Raw genomic sequence first — 20,306 nt, 5'->3', positions numbered from 1 at the left:
ACTATGGTGCACCCTTTCTCTACCCATATATCTGGATGAGCCTGAGATTACCCCCGGAAATTCTTCCCTGGGAACCTGTCTCCCCCTGCATTCCTGTGAGTCCACTTAAATAAAGGCCACAGCTGGGCTATAGCCGACTGCAAATCAAGCTTGCCCTCTGGTAAGCGACCTCATATCTCGGTAGAGGGTTGTCACTTCAGTGTGGAAATACTGGTCACATCACGGTGGTGCTTGTCCTCAGGATCGTGTATATGTATGCACTTTTAGTGCGTTTTGGGACATTACACCCATATATATTTTTTGGACTTGCTTAATATTCACTATTGAAATTTTAATTTTAATCTATTTTATTTTAAAATTGTTTTGGCGCAGATTGTCTTTGTAACCCTACACCAGTGAAGGAACGTCAACTGTCTAGCACAAAAGGAGCTAGAATTAAGAATCAGTGCCTTTGAGCATTCTACTTTGAGACGTTCTTCATGTACAAAATCTAGGTTCAGGTGCCATCTTTTTTTTCTTTGGGGAGCCTAATTTTCAACTGCTTTGTGCCGAACTGTTAAAGCCTATGTCTGCATTCATTTATTGAGTTACCTTGTGATATATCAAGGTTGATGTTTTCAGTACACATTTTCTTACAACTTTGTGTCATCTTTGGGCATTGTTGGACTATAATGGGAGGTGCTACATATCTGTAATATTGTGAAACTTCTTCTTGGGTTTTAAATGTGTTTCTATTACTAAACTTGTGATAGATTATTTATACAACATTCATAGTCTGTATTTTTTTAATGTTAGTGTTTATTTGTTTAATCTCGCTGAGTCCACATTTCAAAACTTTGTGAAGTTGATAAAAGTCAAAAGCCTCACCTGATCCCCATAAGCATGACGTCCAATGATGATAGGCTTGACCCATCCAGAGACAAGCCTGGGAATGTTCTTACAAATGATGGCCTCTCTGAATACTGTTCCTCCTAGAATGTTTCGGATGGTTCCATTTGGAGACTTCCACATTTGCTTTAACTTGAACTCCTCTACTCTGTTCTCATCAGGGGTAATGGTGGCACACTTGATCCCGACATTGTATTTTGTGATGGCTTCAGCGGCTTCAATTGTGACCTTATCATCTGTCAAATCACGATTTTCCATTCCAAGATCATAGCTGTAAACGATATAATGTGTTATATCGACACAAATGTAATAATGATGTATAGACATGACACTATCTCTTTATCTATGGTGAGGTGGTCTTGTGTGACTTCTTATGCATGGAATTCCATCTCATTTGCCTAGGGCAAAGTTATGATTAGTGACCCTGTCTAGAGACACTGAGCCTGATGCTTGTGAAGTGACCTATGAGTATTCAAGGTGAACTAATTGGAACCCTTAGAAGGACATTCAGTTTGAGGCTGTTAAGACTAATTGTACATAATTTGTCTGTACTAACCTCAACTTGCCTTACTTGTTCTTAGAACAAAGGTCTGTAGTAAACTCAGACAACCTCTAGAGCAGTGGTTCTCAACCTTTCTAGTGTCGTGACCCCTTGATAACATTTCCCAAGTTGTGGGGACCCCTAACAGTAAAAATATTTTCGTGGTGTGGGTTGTCAGCACTCAAGGCAAGACAAGTAATTTTAGCGCTCCGAGTCCCTTCCATTCTCTTTTTGTTCTCCTTTCTTTCCGTTTTCTCTCTCTCTATTCTAATTTCTTTCTCCCCCCCCCCCCCCCATCTCTGTCTCTAGCCATCTTTCTCTCATCCTTTCTCCCCCTTTTTCTTTTCCTCTCCCTTCCATGTAATTCTCTATTTTTCTTTCTTTCTCTTACTCCTTGGTGGGGGTTGGGGGGAATGGGATCAGTGGCAGTGCTGGTGGGGAGTTGGGATCAGTGGCAGTGCTAGCGGGGAGTTGGGATCAGTGGCAGTGCTAGCGGGGAGTTGGGATCAGTGGCAGTGCTGGCGGGGAGTTGGGATCAGTGGCAGTGCTGGCGGGGAGTTGGGATCAGCCAACTTAGGTTCTCTTCATCAAGGTTATCTGCTGATCTGAGAACTGTAGTGGGGACTTTTAATGGCAACTATAATCACAGGTAGTGTTACTCACTGTGTGTCTGACTTTGTAGTGTCTCGTAGCAGTGACACCTATGCTGAAATCAGGAGATCGGGTCTCCTCCAGCCCCTCCCACTTCACATTTCTCACTAGTCAGCTGATCTCTAGTCTCTGCCCCTATGCCGTGAACTGAATGGGCGGCTGTAAAGAGGCTGAGTGGCCAGGCGCGTGCTCCAGGAACAGCCCAGCTGGGCGGCCTCAGGCTCCAGGGACAGCCCAGCTGGGCAGCCTCAGGCTCCAGGGACAGCCCAGCTGGGCAGCCTCAGGCTCCAGGGACAGCCCAGCTGGGCGGCCGCAAATAGGCTGGGAGAGTGGTGCATGCTTCAGGAACTGCCCAGGGGGTCGGTGATCCCTGGCATATCATCATTCGACCGCCGAGGGGGTCCCGACCCCCAGGTTGAGAACCACTGCTCTAGAGCCTGTATCCATGGTGAAGTAATGTGTACCAATGATCTCCTTCTGGTCCCCTATCACATTTATAGATCTGATCTAAAATGTGAAACCCCAAAAGTACATACAAGGTCCAAACATTTTTTTTTGTTGTTGACACACTATATATAAAGAAAAGGAGTACACCTCATATACGTTATAGAAAAACAGTGTACAAACTAAAATTATTCAGGAAGAACAGAGCAAGAAGCACGATAATTGTGCAGGTTAGAAGACATCTGTTGGCTTACACAACTCAGTGCAACTGGAGCTTTCACATACATTATAAACTACGAATAATGAAACAAAGATATATTCCCAGTGTGTAGGTGTCTCCCGATTTTTGTTTGAGAAACAAGAAAACCCATAGCTGGGGAGATACCCCAAGCATAGCATAAATAATATATGCTAGTAGAGAAGAGGAGGAGGAATAAAACAAAAAGTCTTGCAGTCACGTCTATGGCCCGTGGGGCTCGGTTCGTCAAGAGAGTGGAGAGGAAAAAAATATAAGGAGGGGGGGCGACCAGAATGATATGGAGTAAAGGGTAGGGGGAAGGAAACATGAGATGACAATAAAAGAGGGAACCATCAATAAGCTTCACCTATAAATCTGAGAAAATTACAGTTCAAGATACCGTCCCATAGGGCTCCCCATCACAACTCCAACACATGAGGGATAAAAATGTAAGAGAACTATCTGGTCCAAACATTTAAAGTCCAGTTTATAAATGCATTGAAAGAGTATGCTACTCTGCAAGACAAAGTAATGTAAAAATATCCTGTATTGTCTCTTGATGATGGCTTTTTACATTGGCCTAGAAATACCAGCCAATCTATGTAATTAACAGTTGCGTATAAGAAATGTTACAGGAAAAGTGACCAGGACACCAACAACAGCCCCCAAAATCTCCACTCGCCTGCTCACATTTGGCAAATGGACTTTAGCGGCGGGCAAGTGAGGAGCAGGCCCCCCCCCCCCTCTAATGTCCTGTAAAAAAAGACTGCACCGCTTCTTCCAGAACCAATCAGCCAGGAAACCGCCAAGAAGATCTGGCGGCTTGGATCACGCAGACTGGGAATCATCCACTGAGACACTTCTTGTATATGAATAGCCTCGCTGTCAAACTAAATCCTGCCTCTTTGACCGGCATTGGACAGTGTGCTGTCAATTGGAGTCACCAGACTTTGTTTGACAGCGAGGCTATTCATATACAAGATGTGCATCAGTGGGAGATTCCGGCCGCTAGATCTGTCCGATTCTTCCCTGCTGCACTTTTGGGCAATGATAGGCTGCACTGATGGGCAATAATATACTGCATTGATGGGAAATGATAAGCACTGATGAGGCTGCACTGACAAGGCAGCACTGATGGGGCTATATATTATATATACCGTATTTATCGGCGTATACCGCACACTTTTTTGCCCTGAAAATCAGGGCAAAATCGCGGGTGCGCGGTATACGTCGATACCCGCTTTCCCGCGCCGAGTTTTGAATACTGCGCCGACATATACCGAGCGCAGTACACTCGGGTATAGTCGGCCAGTCTCGGCTCCTTCCGCGCTCACGTCCTGGACGTACAGGACGTGAGCGCGAGAGTTGCCGAGCCTGCCCGACAATACACGAGTGTACTGCGCTCTGTATATGTCGGCGCAGTATTCAAACTCGGTGCGGGAAACGAGCGGGGAGGACGCCGCAGAAGGACGCCAGACCCGACGAAGAGGACACCCGAAGCCCGCAGACGGACCCCGGACCCGACGAAGAGGACACCCGAAGCCGCAGAAGGACGCTGGACCCGACGAAGAGGACACCCGAAGCCGCAGACAGACGCCGGACCCGACGAGGCCGCCGATGGACACCGCGCAAGACACCAAAACTGTAAGTACAAAAAAAAACTTTTTTTCCACAGGATTCGGGCCACTTTAGGGGTGCGCGGTATACGCGGGAGCGCGTTATACCGCGATAAATACGGTACATACATACACAGTGTGAAAAAAAAAAGTATTTGATCCAGTGCAGATTTTGTACGTTTGCCCACTGACAAAGAAATTATCTATAATGGTCTATAATTTTAATGGTAGGTTTTTTTTTTTTTTTAACAATGAGAGACAAAAAACAACAAAAATATCCAGAAAAATGCATTTTAAAAAAAGTTATAAATTGATTTGAAATTTATTAATTGAAATAAGTAAGTATTTCATCCCCTATCAATCAGCTAGATTTCTGGCTCCCAGGTGTCTTCTATACAGGTAACAAGCTGAGATTAGGAGCACTCACTCTCAGCTTGTTACCTGTATACAAGACACCTGCCCACAGAAGCAATCAGATTTCAATCTCTCCACCATGGCCAAGACCAAAGAGCTGTGCAAGGATGTCAGGGATAAGATTGTAGACCTACACAAGACTGGAATGGGCGACAAAACAATTGCCAAGCAGCTTGGTGAGAGGATGACAACAGTTGGTGCGATTATTCACCAATGGAAGAAACACAAAATAACTGTCAATCTCCTTCTGGGGCTCAATACAAGGTCTCACCTTGTGGAGTTTCAATGATCATGAGAACAGTGAGGAATTAGCTCAACGGGAGAATCTTGTCAATGATCTGAAGGCAGCTGGGACCATAGTCACCAAGAAAACAATTGGTAACACACTATGCCGTGAAGAACTGAAATACTGCAGCAGCCTGCAAGGTCCCCTTGCTCAAGAAAGCACATGTACAGACCTATCTGAATGATTCAGAGGAGAACTGGGTGAAAGTTTTGTGGTAAGAGAAGACCAAAATCTAGCTCTTTGGCCTCAACTCGCCAGGTTTGGAGGAGGAGGAATGCTGCCTATGACCCCAAGAACTCCATCCCCTCTGTCAAACATGGAGGTGGAAACATTATGCTTTTGGGGGTGTTTTTCTGCTAAGGGGACAGGACAACTTTGCTTCAAAGGCCTTGTGGGGCCATGCACCATCAAATATTGTGGGAGAACCTCCTTCCCTCAGCCAGGGCATTGAAAGTGAGCCGTGAATGGGTATTCCAGCATGACAATGACCTAAAACACACGGCCAAGGCAACAAAGGAGTGGCTCAAGGAGGAGCACATTAAGGTCCTGGAGTGGCCTAGCCAGTCTCCAGACCTTTAACCCATAAAAATTATGTGGCAGGAGCTGAAGGTTAGAGTTACCAAAAATCACCTTCAAGGATAACTAGGGTTTCATAACAGCCATCGAGTGTGAGACCTGTCCAAAAGTATTGGAGAACTGGAATTCCTAGTGGTGTGACCTTTGCTCCAGATTCTGGATTGTTAAAGATTTGCAGCCATAATTGTGCAATGCATCTCCTAGAAAAAAAAAATCTTTAATCTGTTCAAAGTCTCTGCTTGATAAACAAAGTTGTTGGATGAACTAGAGTAAAGGGAAGAAAGGTAAAAGTCCTGAGCTAAGGTGCATAAATCAGAGCTGAGTAAACACTTCTACAAAGCAGTGATATTTTATTCAATTGTATGTGCTGTCTGCTGTACAATGGCTGACATTTACCTGTGTAGCTAGGTAGAGAACTACCTTTTGCAAAAAAAAAAAAAAAAAAAGAAGAAGAAGATCAATAAATGCACATATTTTGTGGATAAAAAATGCATTTAATATATATTTTTTGTAAATAAGCCTGCAAAGCATTGTAACCACAAACAGTGGATTGTGAGTGCAATGCCAGGCTTCTGCAGGCTCTTCCTCCAGCTACAGGTCTTTAACAAGTTATGGACTTTCAGTTAGAGAGCTCAAAGAGGTGTCAATTGACTAGGAGGGTTGTATTCCACTGTGCAAGATGGGACTTTCATTCATTCATTCATTTACAGGTCTCTGAACCAATAAATATTCGCTTATTGTGTTTTTTTTTTACAAAAATAATGTAGAAGAATATTTATTGGCCTAAACTGATGAAGATTTTTTTATTTTGTTAATGTTTGGGAATATTTATTATAGCAAAATGTAAAAAATCATTTATTTTTTCAAAATTATCGCTCTTTTTTTGTTTATAGCGCAAAAAAAAAAAAAAAAAAAACGCAGAGATGATCAAATGACACCAAAAAAAGGATGCAAATTTTGTTTGGGTACAGCATTGCATGACCGCGCAATTGTCAGTTAAAGCGACGCAGTGCCAAATTGTAAAAAGTGCTCTGGTCAGAAAGGGGATAAAAGCAGCTGAAGTGGTTAAAGCGGAAGTTCCACTTTTGGGTGGATTAAGTGGTTTAGCCCTTCACACAGAAATGGTGGCAGATCTGTCCAATACGTATCAGGGGAAATGCATACACTGAACACATACAAATGACTACACGAATCATGCCACTGCCTAAAGCAGTGTTAAAAAATATTAAAAGCCAGCAGCTACAAATACTGCAGCTGCTGACTTTTAATATATGGACACTTACCTGTCCTGGAGTCCAGCGACGTCTGCAGCAGAAGAGGAGCAATCGCTCGTCTATCTGCTGCCCCCACCGCCATCCTCGGTGAGGGAATCAGGAAGTGAAGCGTTCCGGCTTTACTTCCCGAGTCCCTACGGTGCATGCGCGAGTCGCGCAGCGCCTTCCTCACTGGTACCCCGCTGTGTTCTGGGAGCCGTGTGTTTCCCAGAACACAACGGGCGGGGGCGGAAAGTGACGCATTACCCGCAGAATCCCCGCAGAGAGGACTCCCGGCAGTGGGTGTAAATACCTGTCTTAGACAGGTATCTGCACCCCCCTCCCCCTGAAAGGTGTCAAATGTGACACCGGAGGGGGGGAGGGTTCCGATGAGCGGAAGTTCCACTTTAGGGTGGAGCTCCGTTTTATAACCAAAAATAAATCTGCCAGTAATGAAGGTTGATGGAATACCATATGCACCCTAACAAACTAGATTTAGCTCCAGTTCACACTGGGGAGGCTTCAAATTTGCCTGACTCTGAAGCTCCCCCGTACTGCGTAACTTCACCGTGGCTTGCAAAACGACTTCTGTATAGAAGTCAATGCAAGCCGCTCCGAAGTCGTCCCCAAGTAGTACAGGAACCTTTTTCTAAGTCAGAGCGAATTGAGTCGCTCCTATTAGAACGATTCCATTGTACTGAATAGAGCGCAACTTGTCGCCTGACAGGTGGCCCCTGTGTGAACCGGCACTTAACATGACATGATTGGTTTAATAATCTGGATTAATACATGTGCGCTTGCCGAAGAACCACAGATCTGTGGCCAATGTTAATACGACGAGAGGGATGACTACTGCTTATTGCAAAACAGAGTGAAAGCAAACTAGAATTTAATTACCTGTGCAGATCCAATTCCACGAAGGGTAAAATGAGCTTGTCTTTAATCAGATCCCAAATAATCCGAGTCATCTCATCCCCCTGCATCTCCACCACGGAGCCACCTTGGATTTTCTTGGACATTCTAGTAAGAATAAAATGGTTCTCATAAATAATGCTCCATTTAACACTACACATCAATTAAATAAATAGTATATCTACTACTAGTAGGCACAGTAGTGATCATTGGTGGATAGTAGTAGTAGTTTTTACCATGTAGGGAAAAAAAAAAAAAAGATAAAACACTCAGCAAATTGTATTTAGTATACCTTTTATAAGGTGTGCTAATTTTTGGGCAGCCCAGTCTGAAGCCTCATACACAAGATCCAATTGTTGGCAGATGATTGTCTGTTGACAGACTGTTGCCCTAAAATCTGACCGTTAGTATGCTCCTTCTGACAATTGTTGTCCAACTCATGGCCAACAAATGTTGGATGGCAGGCGAGTAAATTTTCAGCAGACAGCAGTCTGTTGTCCGATTTTCGTAATATCGGTACACAAGTCGAAAGTACAAACACGAATGCTCACCAAACACGAAATTAGCAGCAGGGGCCCAAAGTGTGGTACTCAAGAGCTAAAATTCTTCATAGTACGTCATTACGTTCATATTTGTTGGCCGATAATTGCGTATACTGTTGGTATGTAAGACAAGATCCAGGCACACGCCCTGAAGACAAAAATCTGACCCTTGCTTGGCCAACAATTGGATCGTGTGTACGAGGCTTGAGTCATCATTGATTGAGTATGGGCAGTGGCCGGGCCTGTGCAATTCAAAGAAGCTACTACACAGCTACTTGTCAGTAGGGAGGTAAGTTGAGCATCCAAAATCTTAATTTGGCTGCTTCCAGAAGGGTAGGGCCGTTTTAAAAGGTATACTTCTTACAGAAATAATTTTTGTTCACTATGGTTTTTCCTACAACTGTTCCAAAATGACAATAATGCTTTTTGGGAAGATAATATACACTGCTCAAAGAAATTAAAAGGAACACTTCTGAATCAGAACTCCTGGGATATTTATCTGGTCAGTTAAGTAGCAGAGGGGGAGGGGTGTATACAGAGGGGGTTGTTAATCAGTTTCAGCTGCTTTGCTGTTAATTGAAATTAACAACAGGTGCACCAGATGGGCAACATGAGACGACCTCCAAAACAGGAATGTTTTTTCAGGTGGAGGTGTCTGCCATTTTTTTCCCTACTCATCTCATAGCATTTGATGGTCTGGGGAGGCATATCCATGGAGGGACACACAGACCTCTACAGGCTACACAATGGCACCCTGACTGCCATTAGTTATCAGGATGAAATCCTTGGACCCATTATCAGACCCTACGCTGGTGCAGTGGGTCCTGGGTTCCTCCTGGTGCACGACAATGCCCGTCCTCATGTGGTGAGAGCGTGCAGCCAGTTTCTGGAGGATGAAGACATTGATACCATTGAATGGCCCCCACACTCACCTGACCTAAATCCAAAAGAACACCTCTGGACATTATGTTTCGGTCTATCCGGTGCCGCCAGGTTGCACCTCAGTCTGTTCAGGAGCTCAGTGATGCTCTGGTCCAGATCAGGGAGGAAATACCCCAGAACACCATCCGTTGTCTCATTAGGAGCATGCCCTGATGTTGTCAGGCATGCATACAAGCACTTGGGGGGCCATACAAACTACTGAGGACCATTTTGAGTTGTTGCAATGAAATTTCAGCAAAATGGACTAGCTTGCTGCATAATTTTTTCACTTTTAATTTCGGGGTGTCTTTGAATTCAGCCCTCTGTAGGTGGATAATTTTCATTTCCATCAAATGATGTGCAATCTTTTTATTCCTAACACATCACCCAGTCCATCAGTATAGATATCCAGAATGAGATTTTTGCCTGTTGAGATCGGATATGTTTTCAAAGAGTTCCTTTAATTTTTTTGAGCTGTGTATTTGTGTTGGATTAAACCCATGTACTACTTAGATTACATACATAAAATGTACATCTAATAAATATCTGGAGAGCGGTTTCCTACAAGTGAATTATGATGCAATTAAGCCTGAGTACGTACTATTACATAAGAGCATGATTCTGCAGTTTTGCATTATAATGCTCAGATAAGGCTGTGCACAGAGAGAGCAATCATACAGGCAAATGCAATCCAATATGGATCATGGTGTCTTTTGGTGAACCATCACATTAATTTGTTTATCATGGGGAGGGGGGGTGGTTGTAACAATTGATAAAGGTTTCAAAACCCATCTAATCACCTTATCCCATCATCTAAATCAGGGGTCTCCAAACTGTGGCTCGAGGTCCAGATGCGGCCCTTTGCTAGCCTTTATTTGGTGCTTGGGATACTATTTCTCCCAATAATAGGAGACACTATTCCTTCCCCTGACACCTACTACCTACACCTACTATGTGTTCCACTGACACCAATATTGGTGCACTATTCCTCCCACCAATACCAATGATGGGGTACTACTCTGAAGGGTAGTAAACTGGCCCTTTGTTTGAAGTTTGGAGACCCCTGATCTAAATTGTCAGGTTTATTCTCCTCTGTATAAAGGGTTAGATCAGTAACCTATAACTGTTTATAAGCTAATTCAATAGCTGATCAATTTTTCTTTAAGAAGTTTTCATATCTACGAATATCCTATAAGGTTATTTTAATTGGCCAAATAGGCATTGAAAACGGGCTCATGTTTTGGTGCCAAATATTATGTAAAAGTAAATTATATTTAAAGCGGAGCTCCACCCTAAAGTGGAACTTCCGCTCATCGGAACCCTCCCCCCTCCGGTGTCACATTTGACACCTTTCAGGGGGAGGGGGGTGCAGATACCTGTCTAAGACAGGTATTTGCACCCACTTACAGGAGTCCTCTCTGCAGGGATTCTGCAGGTAGTGCGTCACTTCCCGCCCCCGCGAGAAACACACGGCTCCCAGAACACAGCGGGGAACCAGTGAGGACGGCGCTGCGTGACTCGCACATGCGCCCTAGGGAATCGGGCAGTGAAGCCGGAACGCTTCACTTCCTGATTCCCTCACCGAGGATGGCAGTGGGGGCAGCAGATAGACAAGCGATTGCTCGTCTTCTGTTGCAGATGTCGCTGGACACCAGGACAGGTAAGTGTCCACGTATTAAAGTATTTGTAGCTGCTGGCTTTTAATATTTTTTTAACGGCGGATCTCCGGCTTTAAAACTAAAAACCATGAAAACAAATGTTTACGGGCACCCATACAATTTATTGAATTCAGGTATACAAAAAGGTAAGGCCATAAAGACATGGTTTGCCAAGTTGGGCGTTGAGGAACTTGACTGGTCTCCTCGGAGTTCTGTCATCAACCCTACTAAACACCTTCAGGATGAACTAGAACACTGTGTAAGACAGGTCTTCCCATTCACCACATATGCCTCGTACACACGACCGGTTTTCCCGATGAGGGGGGGGGGGGGAATACCGGCCGTGTGCATGCTCCTCGCAGTTTTTCCAACGGGAAAACTGCCCAAAAAACGTTGGACAAAAAAAAAAAAAAAAAAAAGAAGAAGAAGAAGAGGACCAGTTCTCTTTTTTCCTGCCGGGAAAACCGGTGGACTTTTGCCCGGCGGTCTTCGGCAGTTTTCTATGGGAAAAACTGAGATGGAGCATACACACGGCTGGGATTCCCAGCAAAAGATCCATTGCAGTTTTCCTGTCGGGAAAACTGACCGTGTGTAGGGGTAATGACTGCCCGAGCAGGTTCTCGGCTTTCTCGGAGAGGCGATAACTGGCAAGCCTGTCAGCACATTGTTGATCGGTGCCCTGGTTATCAGTGTAAACAATGTCCTGATTATCAGTGCTGCCCTATCAGCAAAGAAATAAAATTACTTATTTGCTAAATTTTACAACAGAAACTAAGAAAAAATATATTTTTTCCTTTGTTAAGCAAAAAAATGAAAAAACCTAGTGGCGATTAAATACCACCAAAAGAAAGTTCCATCCGTCTCAAAAAGGATGATAAAAATGTAGTTTTAGTACAGCATTGCATGAACATGCAATTGTCATTCAAAGTGTGACAGCGCTAAAAGCTGAAAATTGGCCTGGGCAGGAAGGGGGTGAAAGTGCCTGATATTGAGGTGGTTAAAAGAGAAATATGGCTTTTTTTTTTTTTTTACAGAATCAAACTTCTCTATCTGGATGCTGCATCTGTCCCCCGCCGGCTCTAACACTGAGAACTGAGCGATCGAACACTGCTGATCACTGGGTTATCACAGCTCCCTAAGCAGAAAGCTGGCGACGGACAGTCACTGGCTCTCTGACCCCCACTTTCCCTCCCCCGCACTCATTGGAGCACTGGGCTGTGGAGGGGGGGGGGGAGCGTACGGCTCAGGCTCTCAGCAACTCACAGAGAGGCTGAGCTATGTGCCGTTGTTTCGTCACAAATAGCGACCCATCACATTTGGCTACCCGCTGGAGTGCGCATGCGCGACACCGCCATATGCGTTCCAACACTTTTACAAATGCAAAATTTTCATTGAAAAGCAATTACTAAAACGTTCACAAATTCCTTTCAGCTAAAGTCTCTAGCTCTCACATTTGTAAAAGTGTTGGAACGCATATGGCGGCGTCGCGCATGCGTACTCCAGCGGGTAGCCAAATGTGATGGGCAGCCATATGTGACGAAACACCGGTCCAGGCATGTAGGTAAATCCCAACTTTATTTTTGCGATCTTTGCAAAACAAACTGCACTCCTGTGACCCACAGCCAAACAAGCTTACTGGGCACTTATGCCCCCCTTCTGCCCAGGCCAATTTTCAGCACTGTCGCACTTTGAATGACAATTGCGCTGATGTCCCTGTAACAGAAGCTGGTTACCGACTTTCTTCCTTTCTTTGCGTGATATCATCAGAGAAAAAAAAAAAGCTGATAACCGGTTTCTGTTTACTTCCGTGATCCGCTGTCATTGGCTAACAGCTGATCATGTGGGAAAGGGCCACTGTGATTGGCCCTTTACCCTGTTCTGTGATCACCCGAGTCTGAAGGACCCGACGATCACAGAGCGGAGCGTGCAAGCAGCGCAATCACAGGAGGACATCTATTGACACCCTCCCGACACTGGAAGCTTGCGCTGTAGTCGTCTTTCAGCTATAGCGCTGGCGGAAAGTAGTTAATGTGTAACGTGTTCCAAAAGGTGAACTGATCCTTTAAAGCGGGAGTTCGCCGAAATTTTTTTTTTAACATTAGATTGATGCTCATTTTGTCAAGGGGAATTGGGTGTTTTTTTTTAAATCGAAGCAGTACTTACCGTATTAGAGAGTAATCTTCTCCGCCGCTCCCGGGTATGGTCTTCGGAACTGGGCGTTCCTATTTGATTGACAGGCTTCCGACGGTCGCATACATCGCGTCACGAGTAGCCAAAAGAAGCCGAACGTCGGTGCGGCTCAATACGGCGCCTGCGCACCGACATTCGGCTACTTTCGGAAAATCGTGACGCGATGTATGCGACCGTCGGAAGCCTGTCAATCAAGTAGGAACGCACAGTCCCGCAGCCCATACCCAGAAGCGGCGGAGAAGATCTATCTCTAAAACGGTAAGTACTGCTTCGATTTTAAAAAAAACACCCGATTCCCCTTGACAAAATGAGCATCAATCTAATGCTAAAAATTAACTTTTTGGGTGAACCTCCACTTTAAAGCGGGGGTTCACCCAAAAATCAACTTTCTGTCACTAGATCCAGCATACTGCTGACATCTGCAGTATGCTGGATTTTTTTTTTTGTACTTATCATTTTAGCCGTATTTCTTCTCCTGCACCGAGCGGCGTATCCTTCCGGGTATAGGCGTTCCTAAATAAAGCGCAGTTGATTGACGGGCTTGGATAGCGTGTCACACCTTCCGAAAATAGCCGACGTGACTCTCTGCAATTTACGGCGCCTGCGCAGTCAGCTCTACACGGCAGGCGCCGTATAGCGCCGTAAGCAGCCGAGAGTCACGTCGGCTATTTCCGGATGGCGTGACACGCTATCCAAGCCCGTCAATCAACTGCGCTTGATTTAGGAACGCCTACTCCCCGAAGAATTCCCCGCTCGGAGCCGGAGAAGAAATACGGCTAAAACGATAAGTACAAAAAAAAAATCCAGCATACTTCAGATGTCAGCAGTATGCTGGATCTAGTGACAGAAAGTAGATTTTTGGGTGAACCTCCGCTTTAAATATAACTGTTTGAGGAACCCGTTAAATCAATGGGTCTAATTCTGCTTTCAATGCAAATCATTACATTTGGAAACCCATAGCAACCAATCAGAATTCACCCTGGTACATATTGCCTGCTGATTGGTTCTTGCACTTATGTATTAGCCAATAAGAACTCTATACTAAATAAATAGTATATAAGTAAGACAACTACAACCTATAATGTTCCAATATAATCTGCTTAATTTAGAATTGTTTATGTTCTGATCACTTTTGTTTTGTATTGATCATTCTAGGGATAGGGATCATTGATACATGGAAGAAAGAAAAAAAACACACCAACATATTCTACTAATACAAGCAGAGCTCCTGCAGAGATTAGACAATGCAGATAAGGAATGACTTGGCAAGTTTCTGGATGGGAGAGGAGCAATCCTTGTAGAGCTCAGCCACTCCCAGCACACAGACACACATAGGCAGGGTGTAGTGGGTGAGCCCAGCACACAGACACATAGACAGGGTGTAGTGGGTGAGCCCAGCACACAGACACACATAGACAGGGTGTAGTGGGTGAGCCCAGCACAGGGTGGATCTGAAGGACAAATACATAGGATCTAAGACATACAACATGTACATACATACATTATATTATACAGGCACACTGGGACTAGGAGTAGAGAAGAGGAGTGAGCTGACAGTAAGTGTCTCTCTAATATAAAGAGCGATCTGATGATTGGACGATCGGATCCAATGACAGGACTGGAGGTGACAGCTCGGTTCTGGTTACCTGGCGATGGAAGGCTGGACACTGGCTTGATATGACCCGGATCACCGCTGTGCTGCTGGTAAATGCACTGAGCGATCTCCAGGACAAACCACTTCCCAGGGTCCACCCTTCGCTCCGCCCTTCTCCCAGCTGATCCTTCTCCGACCTATAGGCGACGGATGAAGGAGACGGGCAGCCAGTAGGATGTCACCACGCAACATGGAGCCAAACCTTCCCGGAGGGGCTAAAAGCGGAGCTGCTGGGCGTGGCTCAGCCTTGTGCCCTTTGTCAGTCACGGCGCTGCTTCCCAGGATTGGCCGTGGGTGTGCGGGGGGCGGGGCTTATTAGGTGGTAATTAGGGCAAAGTTGATCGCTAGAGGAGGCAGTGTACAGTGCTGCACGGAGGAGAACAATGAGATGAATGGCAGGCTTTATGTCTCTGGATGCGGGGGGAGGACGGTGTATTCTGGGGGTGTCACAGCCCAAGCAGAGGAAGCCGAGTGTGTGATATCAGATCAGCGTTCTATACAGGCGATCCTTTCTCTGTAATCCACTGATCCAGATTACCCCTCCTTATACCTTATATCAGTGTTTCTCAACTCCAGTCCTCAAGGCGCCCCAACAGGTCATGTTTTTAGGCTTTCCATTATTTTGCGCATCTGATTTGATCAGTTTCACTGCCTTAGTAATTACTACAGCTGTTTTATCTGAGGGAAATCCTGAAAACATGACCTGCTGGGGCACCTTGAGGACTGGAGTTTAGAAACGCTGCCTTATATGCACAGGTGCCAGTGGCGGCTGGTGCTGATTTTTTTCTGAAACAAAAACATCAATTACCGTATTTATCGCGGTATAACGCGCTCTGGCGTATACCGCGCACCCCCAAAGTGGCCCCCAATCCTGTGGGGAAAAAAAGATTTTTTGTTGTTTTGTACTTACAGTTTTGATGTCTTGCGCGGCGTCCATCTGCGGCCTCGTCGGGTCCAGCGTCCTTCTGCGGCCTTGTCGGGTGTCCTCTTCGGCGGGTCGGGCGTCCGTCTTCGGCGGGTCGGGCGTCCATCTTCGGCGGGTCGGGCGTCCATCTTCGGCGGGTCCGGTGTCCATCTTCGGCGGGTCCGGTGTCCATCTTCGGCGGGTCCGGTGTCCATCTTCGGCGGGTTCGGCGTCCTTCGGCGGCGTCCTCCCGCTCGTTTCCCGCCACGACTTTGAATACTGCGCCCGCATATAGCGAGCGCAGTACACTCGTGAATCTTCGGGCAGGCTCGGGCGCCTCTCGCACTGACGTCCTGTACGCTCAGGACGTCAGTACGAGAGGCGCCGAGACTGGCCGAAGATTCACGAGTGTACTGCGCTCGCTATATGCGGGCGCAGTATTCAAACTCATGGCGGGAAAGTGGGTATCGGCGTATATCGCGCACCCACGATTTTGCCCTGATTTTCAGGGCAAAATAGTGCGCGGTATACGCCGATAAATATGATATATATCAGACAGGAGGCTCATATCTTATGCATTATCTTTCTTTAATAATGCCCATAGCAGAAATACAACTTTTTCAGTGATTTCAAATAGAAAAACGTTTTAACTGAAAGAAAAGAAAAAACTACAACACCCAGCAGCCCTCAGGCTGGGTCTGCCAATCATGAGGCAGGACAGCCGGTATATAAGGGGCTGCCTCCTTAGAACCTTCCTCTTTCTTTCTGCTCATGGCAGAGATAAGTATTCCTATGAGTTATATGTTTGTTCTTTAATATCTGAGGTATAATATAGACATCTGTGGCATTGTGGATAGTTTTTCACTATCTACGGTGCACCTTTATTTATTGTATTTTAATTTTATTTTAATGTCATTTTAATTTCATTTTAATTTAATGTTAATTTTAAATGTAATTTTATGGGTGTCGTTTGGTATGTAACATCCTTTTGTAGGGGACGCAGCTCTCCGCTACTGTGTACATTTTTGTACAATTATTGAGCTCATTATTGCGCTTTTTAATGGTTATTCTCTGAAAAACCGTTGCTCGTTTTTCTTTGTTTGTCCCCTTGCTTTGTACTCCATTCCCGGCCTCCCGGTTGGGCTGCGGCCGATGCACATCCCTTCCCGGTGCGCTCTAGCACCCTCGGCACAGTTTCTGACTGGAGGTAGGACGGTGCCATTTAAACACATTGGTGCTTTTTTCCTACCTCCCTTCTTCTCCCCCCCTGCATCACTCCGACAGTGTGCGGCGTGCGGGGCAGGGCTTGGAATGCGGGTCCGCATGTCTAGTCTTGTAGTGGGGAGTTTCTCCCCTCACAGTGATAATCTTGTATGAGTGAGGGAACGAACCTTGCCTCACTCCTACAATCCATTTCAATGCATACAGTTTAGGTCGGGGGGCGGAGTTTCCGCCGCGGCCGCTCCTCGCCGTCACAACGGTGCCTCTCTCGGTAACGGGAGGCGCCCCCCCCCCCCCCCAGTCTCCGAGCGGGACGGGAAAGAGCGATTCTCATCGACCGCTCCGTCCCTCACCCCTCGGACCAATAGGGACTCCAGAGGCCGTAGTCTCGCGAGACTTCGCCTCTGGAGCTGAAATCTCGTCAGGAACCTACTTCATATTTGCAGCCAGTAGATGGCAGTGTAACCTCACAGGAGGATGAGAGATCTCATTTCGACCACTAGATGGCAGTACATCATTCCAAGTCGAGATCAAAATATATAAATAAATGTATATATTTCTTTTCCTTCAGGTTTCCAATAATTGAATGAAATATTCTAAATAATCAAAATTTAAATAAATAAATTAAATAATTCAAATCTAAATAAATAAATAAATAAAATAAATGTATATAATAAATAAATAAATTACATAATTTAAACGAGCCAGGACCTCGCTTCCCCTGCATCGCTACGCCAGTGTGCGGCGTGCGATACAAGGCACAGGACGCGGGTCCTCATGCTTGGCTCCATTGTTGTGGGGAATCAGTCACAAACAAATGAATACGTTTAATAAATAAATAATAATACATATATTGGTGAATAAGTATTTTATGGTTATATATTATATATAATATTATATGATTAATTTGATATGACAAAATATATGATGTATATTTTATAAATATAGATCATATTATATTAATAAATGAATATATTATTAAATAAATATTATACTAATCATCGGTTTATGTCTCTGGGGAATTTATTTCCCTGGCATGTACTCTACTGAACAAATAAATAAATAAATACATATTTTAATATACAAAGAAATGTATAAATTATACAAATAAATAAATAAATTATACCAATAAATAATTTTATCACAGGTTTCTAAAAATCTGATCGGTAGATCTGTCCGGGCCGCCCTGGCGTCGGTTATCCCAACCCGCCTGCACCCCCTATGTCCGGACCATACGGCAACGGTTTACCGCCCCTAAGAGGGACTAGGTGTCTCCAAAACACCGCCACATTTCTGTGGCCCCCGACTCCCCGTCAGGGGAAGTAAATAACATGCCCCAGGCAGTACCCCACCAGGAGATGCACAGGCAGAGGCAGCGATCCGCTAGACGGACTAAGCCAGACCCATTCGTGGACTCTTCCAGAGTCGTCCGAGGCGGCTAACACCTTTGAGTCTGAGGATGAAGATGATGAGGATGATGATGATTATTTGAGCAGTGGGCACATGGCGCTTCATGACGACGCCAACCCTGTGTACCAGGGTGGAACATTATTGGACTCTCGTGGAGAGCCATTGTCGATCCGGGGGCGATTGCCATCCTCACTCCGGTGACTGGCACCTCTCCCCGAGGTGGCCCAATATATCAATACTGGACCCGGACATCGGTCGGTAAACCCCACCGAAACAAATTGAGGGCGTTCTACCCCCTTCCATTGCCAAATAAGATTGTGCATACTCCCGGGGTGGACCCCATACTCTGGAGGTATCTCACCAAACATGGGAAGTATCCCAAGAAGGGAATAGAGAGGTCCTTTCGGACCATTCAGGCCAGGGTCTTAGACCTTTTGGTCCTATCACCACAGCCTACGCCTTAGCGAACAGACTACTACCGCTGAACTACCGTTCGACCCAGCCCAACTCAGGGGCTGGGCCCAACGGGCAGTTGCCTCCTGGGATGCACGAACACTACGTGTCCGACAGGACACCGCCGCTCAATCTCAATGAGACTTGATCCCCAGCGGTTCCACCTAGCCGAATCAGACCCCGGCCATACCACCGAGGGCATGCTACTCGGGATCACGCGGATAAAGATATTACAAGTCGGTAGGGCTCCGGGCTTCCTCAGTACCATCTTCCTGGCCAGGTAAGGGTGACGGTTATCGCCCTGCGGTAAAATCTCACCTCTGCGGTTCAGAGGGGTGAGGTCGGTTATCTACTTGGACAACCTACTCTTAACGGCTCGTCCTCCTCGCCTGGCGAGCGAACACGCCTCCCGGACAACTCCCCATAGATCACGGGGATCTATCCTCTCCCCATCGCAGGGGATAGAGTTTTTCGGGTTCTTGGTGGACACCAGCCGAGCGGTCCTTCGGCTACCCATGACCAATTGACCGCCATCTGCAAGAGATCAATATCTTACTGGGCAAACTACGGGTCTCCTTACGCGGATTGGCTCGCCTAGTCGGCCTGTTATCGGCGTTAATCCAGACCATTTTTCCGGCCCCCCCCCTTCATTATCGAGCCCTCCAGAGACTCGGGGCCCTGCGTCTTCGCTAGGGGCTTCACTGTGCAGACGAAGTCGCTTTGGACACAGAAGCCATGTTGGACCTACGGTGGTGGTTGCGTCAGGCCGGCGATCGGACGGCAAGACCATCTTCAATTCCACGACGGACTTCGTCATAGAGTCGGATGCCATCCGCCTCGGCTGGGGTGCTCGGTGCGGTCCCTCGTCCGCAAGAGGGACTTGGTCCGCAGCGGAGTCTCTGCTGCATGTCAACACGTAGAACTCCTGGCGACCTTCTTGCCGTCAGGACTCTGCTACCACACACGTCCAACTACTGTGTGTTCTTGCGCATGGACAACGTAACCGCGGTCCAGTACGTCAATCGCTTGGGGGGTCCCAGATCCAGAATCCTAGCGGATCTTCCAAAGACTTCTGGCACTTATACCTGGAACGCAACTTCGTTCCGGTTGCGGAATATGCCCCAGGCACTTCCAATATGATGGCGGATTGGAATTCTCGTTACCCAACCGATTCCGGCGATTGGCGGCTTCGCCGGTCAATGCTCCTGGCCCTCGCTCACCTATGGGATCCTTGCTAAAAACTATGGACCCATTCGTCTGACCCTCAGGGTCCTCCTTCACATTACAGACATGAGAACATCAGTCGTGCGGTTCACTCTGCGGTGGCCGATGTAACCAAGGCTTCCCCTCCTTCTGGGGATGTCGGTGGATCTCCCCGGGTTGTTTACTCACCCCCTCATCTCCTTGCCAGTCCGAACGGGGATCTGCACCCTCTACTCACGGCGTTCAAAAAAGAAGGGGGAGGGGGAATAACATATAAGCACTCACAGTAGCCTCTACTCACGGCGCTCATCCTACCTCGCCCCGCTTGGGT

General features: G+C 46.2%; 1 protein-coding gene across 1 annotated transcript in view; it reads right to left on the bottom strand.

Moving 5' to 3' along the window:
- The window catches only part of IDH1 (isocitrate dehydrogenase (NADP(+)) 1), a 43,745-nt gene extending 28,860 nt beyond the window's left edge, over nt 1-14,885 (bottom strand). The window contains exons 1-3 of the mRNA XM_040357322.1: nt 14,777-14,885; nt 7,805-7,927; nt 868-1,159 (exon numbers count right to left, since the gene is read on the bottom strand). Coding sequence (XP_040213256.1) covers nt 868-1,159; nt 7,805-7,926 — 414 coding nt within the window. The 5' untranslated portion in view covers nt 7,927; nt 14,777-14,885. The remainder of the gene's footprint in view (nt 1-867; nt 1,160-7,804; nt 7,928-14,776) is intronic.
- Between the last annotated feature and the right edge of the window lie 5,421 nt (nt 14,886-20,306).

This window comes from Rana temporaria, chromosome 6 (assembly GCF_905171775.1).
Source record: "Rana temporaria chromosome 6, aRanTem1.1, whole genome shotgun sequence".
Lineage (NCBI taxonomy): Eukaryota > Metazoa > Chordata > Amphibia > Anura > Ranidae > Rana > Rana temporaria.
Note: the sequence above shows the minus strand (reverse complement) of the source record. Positions and strands in the feature narration are given on the sequence as shown.